Source organism: Python bivittatus, unplaced genomic scaffold, assembly GCF_059951505.1.
Source record: "Python bivittatus isolate LINGU-HERP-01145 unplaced genomic scaffold, Pbiv_v1 ctg000690_np1212, whole genome shotgun sequence".
Taxonomy (NCBI): Eukaryota; Metazoa; Chordata; class Lepidosauria; order Squamata; family Pythonidae; genus Python; species Python bivittatus.
Window position 1 is genome coordinate 1,983,104 of NW_028277096.1, and position 13,567 is coordinate 1,996,670.

Here is a 13,567-nt window from a genome sequence, read left to right on the forward strand (position 1 = left end):
AGAGAGCAGGATAACTTAGGAGGAACCTTACCACACAGTGTTACATCCCTGCTACTATTTGCTGGGAACTCCAAGTCTAGCAATCATTTTACTAGTGGTTGCACCTTGTATATCAGCTGGCAGTGACTCTAGTAGGCGGTTCTAAAGTGAAGTGAATCAAACCTCCCTGTGGCAAAGGTTGCAATCTTATTCTGTATGCCTGATTTAATACCTTAGGACAGGAAATAATTTCTGATGATTGACAATACTAACCCTAGCCCAGCAGTTAAACGATTACAAAGCTAAGGAACAAGACTATCCTTTGAATCCCAAGCCTAAACCCCCAAACTGACAGACGTATATAAGTAGAAGTGCCATAATTGCTGAAGGCAGAGTTGTTCAAACTGTGGATCGGGGGTCACAATTTAAAAAAAAAAACTGATCAGACTTGCACAGACTAAATAGGAGGACTGCCATAATTCACTCTGGGCTTTGTTCCTTATTTTACCTTTCCAAACTCACAGTGGATAGTCACTGTACTTCAAAGTTTGAGAACTCCTGTGAAATATAGGTTAAAATGTGTTTATATGCTGTATTTACTTCTTGCTCAACTCTAGTTATATCATTAGTTTATTCATGGGGTGGGGTCAAATAAATTCATTTATCATTTGAACAAATTGTGGTACTACGAAGTTTGAGAACCTCTGACTTAAGGTAAAATTTACTTAAGGTAAACTTCAGTGGACTGCATGTACCAGCTGACTCACAGGAGAACTATTTGGTGCCAGCTAACTTAAAGAAATACTACCAGTACTAATACATCAAAGATGCATGCTAACTCATTAACTTATATTTTTAACCAATGGACTTTGGTCGGTCAACTAACAGTCTCTTGAAATGACAAAGGTCTTTCAGGGAGCCACCTTTCTCTATAACATATTAAAACTATCATGACAGAGAACATTTCTGCCTAGTATACAGATTTTTGCTATTCATATATACAACTCATTCCATGGCAACTGCATTTATAGTTTAGTGTATGTCCTATATTTTTATATTTCAGGTTGCAAAGGTAAATCCCCTATACACAATGCTCCTCCAAAATATTTTCTTTTAAGAACTACAGGGAGGTCCTTCAGGGGACGGTTTCTTTGCCCACAAGTGTTGGGTGAAATTCAACTTATGTTCAGAGATATAACTACTTAAACAGGACTTGCCATTTTAAATTTCCAAGAAAAAGGAAATCAGAATGACTTTAGTTATAAATCAGTAGCCATCGGTACGAGGGAACTACATTGGGCAAATATTGAATCTGGCTTATTTTATTTGTTTACAATATCTTTATGCTGCTCTTCTATTCAATGAGTGCTGGAAGTAAGCACACATTATTGAGAATTTCAGCTTTTAAGAAAGCTATGCTTCTGGACCCCAAGGCTACAAAGATGGAGGGACAATACTAATGATTTCTTAGAGAAAAAGGGTGTGGTTGAAAAGTTATAATGATCCACCTTGAATGTCAAATATCTCTATGCCTGGCCCCAAGAGCAAAAAGCACCATACAAGGGCACCGTACAGGTACTTTCACGTAGGTTGCAGAATTCTATTCTTCAGGCCACAGAAGTGCATTCTGGTTTCTGTAACAGTCTCTCATATGCATAATCCACCAATAGGCACCTCATCACATCTGTATTTTAAGACAACAGCTTGGCAGTATAGTTTATACTTTGCATGCAAAAGACTCTCTGGCATCTCCAGTTAACAGAGATTTCAGTTATCAGGTATGGAAATGACCTTCACGTGAGATTCTGGAGAGCTCTGCAGGTCAAAGTAATAGCATTTTGCTGAACAGGACAATATCTCACACAGTATCAGGCAACTTCACCTATATTCCTAGAAATCTCTCCAAACAAACTAATCTCTGGTAATCCACAAATTATATTACTTAATGCTTAGATGTTCAGCTGCTTTAGAAGACTTTTTGGAAAATTCTACTAGTAGAAATATGTTTTTTAGACAACTTTATGAATAGCTCATGCCTGTTCAGTAATGACTTCGCCAGCTGCCAACCCATGTCTGAGTACAATCCAAAGTGCTAGTGCTTTTTAATGGGCTTTATAAGTGTCTTTGATCACAGCATTTGAAGGATCCCCTCTTCCCACATTTCCCTACCTGTATTATGGTCATTCTTAGAAGTGCTGCTCCAGGCATCCTCCCACACTGAAGTGTAGTAAGTGGCTTCCAGGGAACAACCTTCTCAGTACTAATGGTCTCCTAGGTTCTGGGATGCCCTCCCCAGGGCACACCTATTTTCTTATCTTTCCAGAGCCAAATAAAAATAACTTCTTGTACTGCTAGTATTTTAATTCTTAAAATGTTGGGCTGCAGCTGAGCTTTTCAACCAATCACTGTTTGTTTTTATGTTTTCATTGTTACATGCTAGATATTTTAATCATAGTTTTGGTTTTAAGAAAGTTAAATTGTAATTTTAGTGTGCTGTCAGCTGCCTTGAGACAACTATTTTGAGGACCACATACGGTACTTTAAAAAATATGCTCTACCACTATCAGATGCCATCTCTAAGTGTCCCTAACTTCTGAGACAAGAAAAACAGTGAAAAGCTTTTATGAAGCCCATCTCTAGAATGCAACACCCTGGGAAGTATTCATGGCTTTTTGGCACCAGCCAAAGACTGCTTTATGCCCCAAATGTCACCCTTGATTGGTTTGCTCTTTTAAAGTCTTACCATACTATAGTTTAATTATTTTGTTTTAATGCTATTGATCATTTAATACTTTATTGAAAAGATAAGTAATGCCTAGAGAAAGAGCTACAGTGGTAGAAAAGGAAACTTTACAAGAAATATTCAGCTATCATTGCACACGCAGTGATGCAAGATTGATCTTTATTACAGAATCAGGATATTTATATCCTGTATTTCGAAGGCTAAGACTTCACAAAGCAGCTGATGATTTTGTTAATCCAACAAAAAAACTTTAAGTTAACATATAAAGATATTTAAGGCAGGCAACTATTCAAATCACATCTTCCAAATGTGTGGGACTACATTCCCATTATCCTTACCCAGAATGGGAATTTGACCTGTCAGAACAGTTCTCAGTTAAGAGAAGCCAATGATTATCTAAATCAGCAGTCAAGGTAAAATGACTTTTTTTTTTTTAGGTTCAGCTCATTTTCTGTTATGAGGATAGAGCATGGCTTGCAAATCATGAAAGCCATGAAATGGGTCAATAAGATTAAAAAACGTTGAACAAATAGTGGGAGGGGAATAAAAAGTTTCACCTTCTGGATTGCCCTTCAGTTCAGATGTCAACCCTGACTGCACATCAGCCAGTCTCATCTGTAGCACAGCACCCTGCCTCTTCCACTCAGCACAGTTTAATATCAGTATGTGAACAGTGAATACAGCTTCCATGGCTAAATGAAATGGAATCAAGCTCCTTGACTGTAACCCCCAGAGATAAAACTGCTCACTCCCAGCATTTATGGGAAGGAGAAAAGCATCTGATGGCTCCACCATCATAGGAAGGAAACAGCATACAGAACACTGAGCCAAGCCCTCCGCAGTGATATGAGCCTATGAGCCAGCACTTTCTCTCCCTCTTTTTCACAAGCGCTCTTTTTTCAAGCAACTTTAATTTTATGCCACATCTTTCATGCACAGTAGAACATCCTTCGGAACCTTTCTTAGACATTTCTTTTCAAAGAGAGGTGGGACATTTAAATAAAACAAAATAAAAATCATTCCTTCCTTCCTCCAATTTGTGCAGGATGCATCACTTTTTAAATAGCCTCCTTTACAATGCAGTTATAAAAAATTGTCCAGAAACACAAAATCCAATGCTGCATGCACAAAAAGCATAGCCTTATATGCTGTGCTAATTAATCTGAAGTGATGATATCATCTCCTGGTTCAGTACGCCCAGTCATAAAACATGGACTAAAATCCTTCACAAGCAAGCATCCAAGGGGGGGGGGGTCCACCTTTCTGCCAGAAAGTGCAAAACAAACAAGGTAAAGGGTGTTAAAAGAGTAACTAATCTGCAGCTGAGTGATTCTGAGAGCTTGCTAAAGGTCATTTTGTTGTATGGCCACAATCCTAGAGATACTTACTAGGGAACAAGTACCATTCTCTGTAATGGACCTTATAGCCAAATAAAGCACACACAAGCTCAAACTGTTCATCTGTATTTGTTCAACCCAATTATACATAAGAATATTATGGGATGTTTAATCCATATTAAGTGACCTCAAAAATGCATCTGTACAAATGCACAAGATATTCATATCTAATACATGCCTGATCAACGCATGGTCCCTCCGCATTGTTTCTTGAAAACCCACCATATCACATGTTCCACAACCTTCCTAAACATCTGCTTCTAATCCTTCCTTGCTCTAATTTTTAATATCTATGTTGGGGAAAAAGGGTGTTTGGTGCTGTACAGAAAAAAGCACATTGCGCTAGAGATCCTTACATTTATGACCTGCATTTCAGAATGAGCATATATACTTTTCATTTCTCTAGTTAATTATCTTGAAAGACAACCTGATAAACTGGAAACAAAAGAGGTGCCACATTAGCTGGACCTTTCATCAGATCCCGCAGCGTTCTTCATACATTTTTAAGAAAGAGTCACCATATTCTAACTATAGCATATTTATTCATACATAGAGGGTTATACATACATGAAATCTTAATGGAAACAATCATGAAGGGACCCCTGCCCCAAAGTTATTACACAGCAATAGAATACAAAAAGAGAAATGAGGCAGAAAACGGAAGGATAACGAAGGATGAAAAAAGCATAGCTTTAAATGCTGTACCTTGTCCCATCATTTCATAAGGGGATAAGGATCAGGCAGGAGGGTATTAAAAAAGATCTTCAAGAAAACGGCAAAGAAAGAATGTGAACTGACAATCCAGAATATAGTAGATAGCAAAGGATACCTCTATTTTAACCTATAAAACCTAAAACTAATTCATCATCAGAGGTAAACATATGTTCAAAGTCCCATAAGACTTCAAAGGCATGGAAGCGTTCCCTGCTACTTCTCCTTCCAAACTATGTCCTATTTGCAGATTTTAGTTTGGTCTAAAGACTGCCAGCTGAACACCATGATTTGCCTTTGTGAAAAGTGAAACATACTTCACTATGACAAAACATAACTTTCAAAGAAACTAGGCTTTTATTCCAGGAGTGGCAGTGGAGAAGAAAAAGACAGATGATACAAAGAGATTTGTACCATGACAATTTGCAAATGTCAACTTTAGTCATTGGAGGTTAGATATTCACTTCAAATATATTCCATAATTTTCCCCAAAAGCATTAGCAAAACATTTCAGGATAGCTTAGAAGACCTGTGTTTTAAGTACCACTCCCAAGGTCAAGGAAATAATTTCACATATTAACATTTTTTTCCAGAGGGGGATGAATGATCAATGAAGACACCATCATATGATGTTCCCTATGACTGAGGAAAGACTCTGCTTGCAGATGTAATCTGTTCAATCTCTGATATCACTAGTTAAAAGACTTCAGACAGCAATCAATCAACAAAAATTTTAATCTGCTAGTCAGTAGGCACTACCTTGTTAGGTAGGCACAAGGCTAACTTTGTATCAAGCCAGTCTCCATATTGATATAGCAAAATTATGTTAAATCACTTTCATACACACCACCAGAAAGGCTACCCTTTTTGTTTCTTATTGCTTCTGGGACAATTTGAAACATAATTTTTGCTCATAACACTCTCTGGCTGAACTTATACATTGTAGTAAGCCATGGTTTACTTTATTGTGGTTTGCTGAATAACTCACAGCTGCTTGGATATACCCACCACATATAACCACAATATTGCTTAAGCTATTTTGTCAAGCCAGGTACTGTACATCCTCCTTAATTAATCTTTGGTTTTCTTACATAGTGGAAAGGAAGCTACCCAAACTTTCATGAGAGTGCTCTAATTCACTTTTGCAAAGTACTCCTTTTAAACTTATCAAGAAAATCCAAAGAAAGAAAGAAAGAAAGAAAGAAAGAAAGAAAGAAAGAAAGAAAGAAAGAAAGAAAGAAAGAAAGAAAGAAAAAGAAATTTCTGAGACAGTCTTGCATTCCTCTATACTTTACACTCTCTTCAGGCAGATAGAGGATGCACAAATATTACATATTTAGATTGTCAGTAGAGATGAGGACCAGCACCAAGGCTCCACTCTAGAGAAATTATCTAGAGATAGGAATGAAATCTAGAAAATACTACAAATTAGCATCATACAGAGCTTCTGAATGTTTATAGCATTCCACATGCATAAAGCTTCATAAGCTTTATGAATAATCTTGAAAGATAGCAATACCAATTTATCACCAAGTTCCATATGGGAAAGCCTGAGACTGAGAAAAGGTAGTTTGCATGAAGCCACTTATGCGGCAATCCTATACAAATTATTTGAATACAGCAGTATAGGACTGTGCTGTTAATGATTTCACAGCTAAGATAGAATTGGAACTAGAGGACATCCCACTTCACAGCATAATTTCTTAAGCACCATGCTGCATCAGCTCACATTAACTTTCACAATGAATTCACAGCATCTGAGGTTTGAAATCAAACATCTGAAGTCAAAACACGGTACTTTAAGTACAACACTCTTGAATAATTCTTCACAGATGCTTCAAAATTTAATACTATGGATTTAAACAATTAACTTTCTGAGGACTGGTGATGGAGAGAAAAAGGTATTCAAAAGTCTCAAACAACTGCATAAACTTTTAATAGCCTAAGTTCCCCCCCCCCAACTTCTTCCAAGCACAAACTGAGAAATATGGCCCTTGCTGATGCTCAAAACTGATTTGAATCAGCACATGGTGGAACTCAAATAACCCAAATATTAAACTCTCCAGTTTAAATCAATATCCTCACATCATATTCCACACCTGCAAAGAGCTGAATGCAGCAACAGCTGACAACATTCGACTTGTCATGCTCTTCTGTTTGCAAGAAGATCATCCCCTCCTTATCCTGCAATAGCCTGGCACACCCCAGCGTCTCCAGTGACTATTCCCTCTACAGTAGCCTCTCACTCCTTGAAGACAGAGATCTCCTTTTCCAACCAGTACATATTTTGCATACTAATATTGTCAACATTCTCACATTTAAAACCCCATCAAGAAATCCATGAATAAATGCTTCTTTGGCTAAATAAGGTGTATAAAAATTAGTATTTTACCCATATAATCCACACCTGAAATCTTCAACTCATTTCAGTGTCCTGGAGTCAACAGTGCTATTAAAGTTTAATTAAAAGCAGGCACTTAGTCTTAATGAAGCTGTGCCTAAATAATCTGAACATCAATTGCCCCATTCAATATTAGGATCAACTCCCCAGAAAAACTTAACAGCAATGAAGCCAAATGTCTTACACTCTCATTTCACTCAGAATTATTTCACTCTTGTTAATATCTATTCCAATTAACCACTGAAAACCATCACCCAAACAAAAAGAAATACCCCACTCCGAGATCATTAAAAAAAAAGTCCTTTCCCTGCTAATACCTCAGACAATAATTTCTTACATATTGTAATACAGTCTAGCAAACCCCAACAGTAAAGTAGGAAGCAAAGCTACCCCACCATCATCCCACATATCGTACAGTCCAGGATTTCTTGTCTATATCACTCGCAAGGAATGTGGAGACCTACAGATCTGGTGTATCCCTCTTTGACCTTTTTCATGCCCTGAGGAATCATCCCCTTGACCTACGCAAGAACAGATTTGTTGGGAAAAAATCGTGTCAGACTAGAGTAACTCTGTCCATATAAATGTATTGCAAAGATTACCTGTGTGCCGTAACAGTAGCCAAAGGTTTCCAGATGCTTGGGAAAATCCAAAAACGAACAAAACAAAACACAGATACTATCACTCCCTACTTTTCCCCTGAGTAATAACTAATTCAGAAGAACCATTGTCACTGTTTGTAAAGGTTTTCGCCCCCCCCCCAAAAAAAACCCTTTGGAACACAGATCAAAACCACCATTACTCAAAAAGATTGCAAAATCCTTCAACCTATCTCTCTGCCTGTTCATAAAGAGTAGCTAAACTGAGGTAAGAGATAAGTAATCTGTGATAACGCTACTCATCAAACGGGAAAAAAAACCGGCTACCATACCCTCAAACTTCTGATCGCCTAAATAAAAATAATTAAAAGAGCTTGTTTAACAGGATCTCTCCCTTCAGCTGCGAAGAGAAAAGAGAGGGAAAAAACACACGCAATTTTTCTCTCGTCCTCTCTCCGCTCTAAAATCCTCAAGCCCTCACAAAGTCACTCGGGATGCGTTTAGAAAAGAAATACTCATCCCTCTACTCCCAAATGGACAAAAAGGAAAGAAAAAAACCACAAGCTCAATCAAAACAAAAGGAAAAGATAGACCCTCTCCTCCTCTTCCTTCTCTGCACGATCGCCCTTTGCTCCCGAGCAGCCCAGATCGTGCCCTCCGCCGTCAAAAGGATACTCACGTTTTGGTTCTGGCTACTTTTTTCTCCACTTGACCATTTAGAAGCAGAAGTTGGGGGTGGCTCCCAAATAGGAAAAGCAAAGAGATTTCTTTTTTGGGGGGACCCTGCAAAATAAAATGGAGAGGAGCTCCAGGGGGGAACTGCTTCAGACTCCCAGTCTCTGCTTCCCCTGAACCCCCCAAGGAAAGAAAAAAACCCCTCCCACTTCTTCCTGCTCCCTTTTGGGCTCAATCAGACCAGACTGACTGCCTTTGTCTGCTGACAAGCGCCATGTTGATATCAACATCCAAGCTCCCACCTGCTGCCGCTGTGAGACCCTGGGACTTGTAGTTCCTCCTTCCCAAGGGTGAGAAAATACAGTGGGCCGTCCAGGACTACGACTCCCAGAGACCTGAGCTGGAACTGCCACACCAATGGCTAACAGTAAACGGGAGAGTGATGATGAGGGCGAGAAAAAACTACGATCCCCATCGTGCTCTCTGGGTCGGTGAAGATAGTGCTACTCATGACATCATTTTGGGATGGGAGGAGGGCGGGCTACAGCAATGGACTACATTTCCCAGGATGCAATGCGAGAGGTTTAGACCAGGAAAGAGAAGCATGGTCCGCCGTAAATAGAGCCGGGTAAAGCATGAAGCTGGTGAGTTGGATGGGTTTGATGAAGGAGATTTGAGTACGCACGCGAGGGGCCGCCTAATTTGTCTCTCCTATACTGCAATTCTGGGAGGAGGGTTTGCAGTTTCTCATGGTCCACTGTGGTTGGGGAGTTTTGATTTGATGAGTCTTAGTTCATTTTAACCATTATTACCTTTAAATCCAAAACTCTGCAGACAGACTCAAAGGAAACGCTAAAAAGAAAAATCCAGTGATTTTTTTTTTAATAATTTGGTTTTGACAACCAAATTAAGTCGCCAAAACTCACTAGTAGGCCAAAACTTTTTAGTGGACAAAACAAAAACAAGAGTCAGATGAAGGCCAGAACATCCGTAGGGCATCTTGTTTTATAACACTCTCTGTTTCAGAGCCTAGTGTTTATTGTGAGACAAACTGTTTTTTTAGTTTGAAGATGAGAGTTCAGCAAGGGTTTTGTCCCTAAGGACTACAGGTCAGTTGGCAAAGCTGGTGATAGCGGTGAGTAAAGCAGTGGTGTAACATTTCCTTTGCGCCTCTTGCACATATAGTCTCTCCTTGCATCACATGGATACTCATACAGTCTCTTACTTTGGCTGTTTGACACAGTTGGAACTGTGGGTTAGCATTACTGGATAGCTTTCAATGTTGATGCCTTAATAGTGGGCCTTGCTCTACTGCTCTTCCTCCTTGCTGTTGGTACTTGATCTTTTAAGAAAGGAGTTGTAATTTCTTTCCTCGAAGATGATTTGATTTTAGGTTCAGACAGATGTAAAGCCAAAGAGCTTCCGTGCAGGAGGTGCATCCTTTGCTATATCAAAATGTAATAATTCTGGCCAAATTTTCTGGGTTATTCTTAAGGCTGCTGTATGTTGAAGTGGTTTAACTATTAGAAATACATTATAAAATACATATTATTACTGTATGGGTTGGGGAGCTCTTGTTGAAGTGTTGTCCATTTACAGCTGTTTTTAAGTTTTCAGATAAACCAGAGATAGTGGCCTGGGTTTGTGAGCCTCACTTCATTTAGTCACATGCACACCTACCTTTGAATCTTTAGGTGTAGTTGGTGTCATGTATGAACACTATTGACACTAAGTTCTGGAAAGTTGCAATTTAAAATGAATTGCCACAAGATATAAAAGTACACTATTAAACACCAGATATATTGGACATCCAACAGGTGAGAGCCAATATCATTCTTTATTATTGCATTTACATAACATTTTTCCTCTTGGAAGCTTTAAGTACATAGGATTCTCCTGCAAGAGAGAATCCTACAAAGACAACCCAATGATATGGGCTGAACTAAGAGAGTGATAGTCCAAAGTCAGCTAGGGAGATCTGTGGTTGAATGGAGATTTGAAACTTGGTGTCCCTGCTCCAAGTGCACACTTAGCTGCTATACTGCAGTGGCTTTCTTGCCAGCAAGATTGCAATGGCTCTGATTTTCTGGTTTTGATCTCACAGGCTTTGTATTAATGGCAAATCAGAACTATTTTGAAATCAAGTATACTTTCTTACTTTAAACAAAAGCCTGATGCCGAGGTCACTGTGAACGTCTCATTTGTTGCCTTCATTGCATAAATAACACAGAGGCCTAACATGCAGATAAGACTACAAATCCCTGGAAGCCTTATGGGAAAACTATTATGGCATAAACATACCCTTAATTTTTCATTTGATATTAAAAATCAAGCATTTATCATTTTAGTAATAGTGAAATGATGCTGTTCAAAGCACATTCTTACAGCATCCTTAATGATGCTGTCCAAAACACATCCTTACAGCATCCTTAATGATACTGTTCAAAGCACATCCTTACAGAATGAAACAGCCTTCTCTAATTTGTACCCTGCAAATGTCTTGGATTAGAACCCTTAGTATCCCCAGCGAATATGTGTTGTCTCAAAGGATGCTGTAGTCCAACACATCTGAAGGACACCAGTGTGGGGAAAGTCTGTTTTGGAAGATTCCTGGGCTGAAGGGAGAAAATGCTAGTTAATTGGAGCTACATGCTGTATTTTATTTTATTATATTTTCATATAATAGAAACTTTGAGTGTCAGATCAGGTGATAAAAAAGTTAACATTTCATGTTAACTTACTTGGCAAATTAGTATTTTTAAACGCTTTTAACAAAATATTTATTAATTACATCATTTTTATTCCTTTTTAGTGAATTACACCCTCTCTTAGGGAAATTCAGACCAACACCTAACATTCATTGCATTTTAAAGAGGCTAACATATTACGGTTTTGCTCAAGTATAGGCCGTTCACTTACGGTATTTATTTATTCCAGTGCTTTTGCTAAAAAGCTCCTTGGGAAGCTTATGGACACCAAGAGAAGGATATAGGGAGGAAGAAGGAAAAATGCAAGAAGGCACAGGTTCATAAAATGTATTCTGTTCAGAAGTAAATCTTACTGGTTTAAATAGGACTTACTCCCAATCCTGGATACACCCAGGATTGCAGCCTAAATGTTGCAACCTATTTAATGGCTGCAGTTTAAGCCTAGTACGGTAAACATATTACGTCTTTCCATGTGTTGCTTATCTGAAATGTAATATACGACTGCTCCCATTTTGTGGTTCTTGGTGGCTTATGAATATCTAAAATCCAATTTAATATTCAATATAGTGATTAAAATCATTGAAATACTGCCAGCATAACAACATCTGAAATAAAATACCTTGGTAGAAAGATGTTAGAAGCCGACTTCCTAAAGTGTAGCAGTCTAAACTCCACAACAAGTTGTTCTATAGTATAAATTTTGCTACAGAAAAAGCAGAGTTAGCTACTGATGTTAAATGTATCCGTAGCCTATACCAGAATAAGCTTGCAAGTAATTTGGGCTTAAGTCATGTAAGTCTAGATCAGTGTTTCTCAACCTTGGCCACTTTGAGATGTGTGGACTTCAACTCCCAGAATTCCCCAGCCAGCAAGCTGGCTGGGGAATTCTGGGAGTTGAAGTCCACACATCTCAAAGTGGCCAAGGTTGAGAAACACTGGTCTAGATACACCATATTTCACACCTTCAATTGTGTCTAGAAACCAACTGGTGACTAGTGTAACTGTTTAAAATGGGGATGATAAATAGTATTATTGCTTTTTATTGTTCAAAAATTTCATAAGCCACAACAGATCAGAAAAGGGTGAAAGGTTTGGGTTTTTTTTGTTTTGTTTCATGAACTTGCTCATTGTTTGGGTTCTACCTCTCATATCAAAATGATTTAACCTAAACTGGCTTAGGTCCTAATGTGTACATTTCCACTTTATCTTCATTCTTGGCTTTGTAATTAGGCCTTTTTCTTACATGCACACCCACACCCATGCCTGTATCCACACATTCACTGCCGTTGAATATGCTGATGATGTGGGAGTCCCTGTGAGTTCTCTGAAAGTGCTGGGAGAACTTGGACTTGGGCATTCTTCTTCCTCATGTCCTTCTCAGAAGATGGATAATGCTTTTTCCTTAATGTCAATATGCCATGTCTACATCTATCAATAGCTCTTAATGACTCTGTGCCCTTTCCTCTTTCTTATCCATACAGTACTGTATCTCCAAGTACAAGAGTGCCCTGATGTTGGAAAGATTCAATGAAAGATCAAGATTCTTGATCTTGTTTCCTGACCTCTTTCTCCAGTTGAGAGTTTGAGTAATAGTCTTGTGGATGACACATCTCAAATTTCACTGTTTCTGCTAATAGCAGCTGGTGAATCTCCTTCCATATATCCTGTATCTTTTTGAATGATCATTCTCTACTTGAATATCTAATCCCAGTAAAATTGTCTGAGTTCCACTTCCTCCCAGAAACTGGATGGTAAACTGCTCCTTTCAAACCATCACACCAGCATAGCTGATCAGAGTCCAGTGTTTTGCTGCCACAAGTGCGGTTGTACTCAGAGTGCATTCTGCATTTCAGTGGCCTCTATTGCTGTTCATTGAAGTATAGCGCAGCTTGATGCATATTAATTACGGAAATGTTAATTATACTCTAGTAGGCCTAGCCACTAACCAAAGTCCAGTAGATGCTATGAAAAAAATACTGCACAATAGTAAAAAATATTTTGTTTCTATCCAAAGGGATGGGTAAGAGTTACCATCACGTGGTAATCTTTAAATATTATTAAAATATTTAAACACAGTAAGGATTCTTAGACAGTATCAAGCCTCCTTCCTGTCTTTTGAGTATACTACTACCTTCCCCTGATGCTAGCTAGTTAATCTATCTGATCTTATTTTTCTTAGTACTGCTTGTCTGGGCATCCAACTTTACCATGCAATGTGCTCAGGTTCAAATCTACCACCATCATGTTGGACTGTGGGCTCGATATGACCTCAACTCTCAACTTTCTCCCGCTGCCTTTGGCCCAGAGGTACACCCCACCATTTTGTGTGTCTGTGTGTTTTTCCCCACTCCTGT

The 13,567-nt window shown here is 38.6% G+C and overlaps 2 protein-coding genes across 10 annotated transcripts in view; one reads left to right on the plus strand and one right to left on the minus strand.

Annotated features, from left to right (window-relative positions):
- The window catches only part of HMBOX1 (homeobox containing 1), a 128,633-nt gene extending 119,829 nt beyond the window's left edge, over nt 1-8,804 (minus strand). For 7 of the 8 annotated variants that reach the window (XM_088152548.1, XM_088152545.1, XM_088152547.1 and 4 more), the window contains exon 1: nt 8,510-8,804. The gene's annotated coding sequence lies outside the window, so the exon portion shown is untranslated. Of the gene's footprint in view, nt 1-7,833; nt 7,996-8,509 lie in introns of those variants that run through there. The other variant, XM_088152543.1, reaches the window with a different exon arrangement.
- A 255-nt stretch (nt 8,805-9,059) lies between these two features.
- INTS9 (integrator complex subunit 9) overlaps nt 9,060-13,567 on the plus strand; it is a 72,149-nt gene continuing 67,641 nt past the window's right edge. For both annotated transcript variants that reach the window (XM_007432305.4, XM_025169245.2), the window contains exons 1-2: nt 9,060-9,149; nt 13,393-13,520. In XM_007432305.4, coding sequence (XP_007432367.1) covers nt 9,141-9,149; nt 13,393-13,520 — 137 coding nt within the window. In that variant the 5' untranslated portion in view covers nt 9,060-9,140. The remainder of the gene's footprint in view (nt 9,150-13,392; nt 13,521-13,567) is intronic.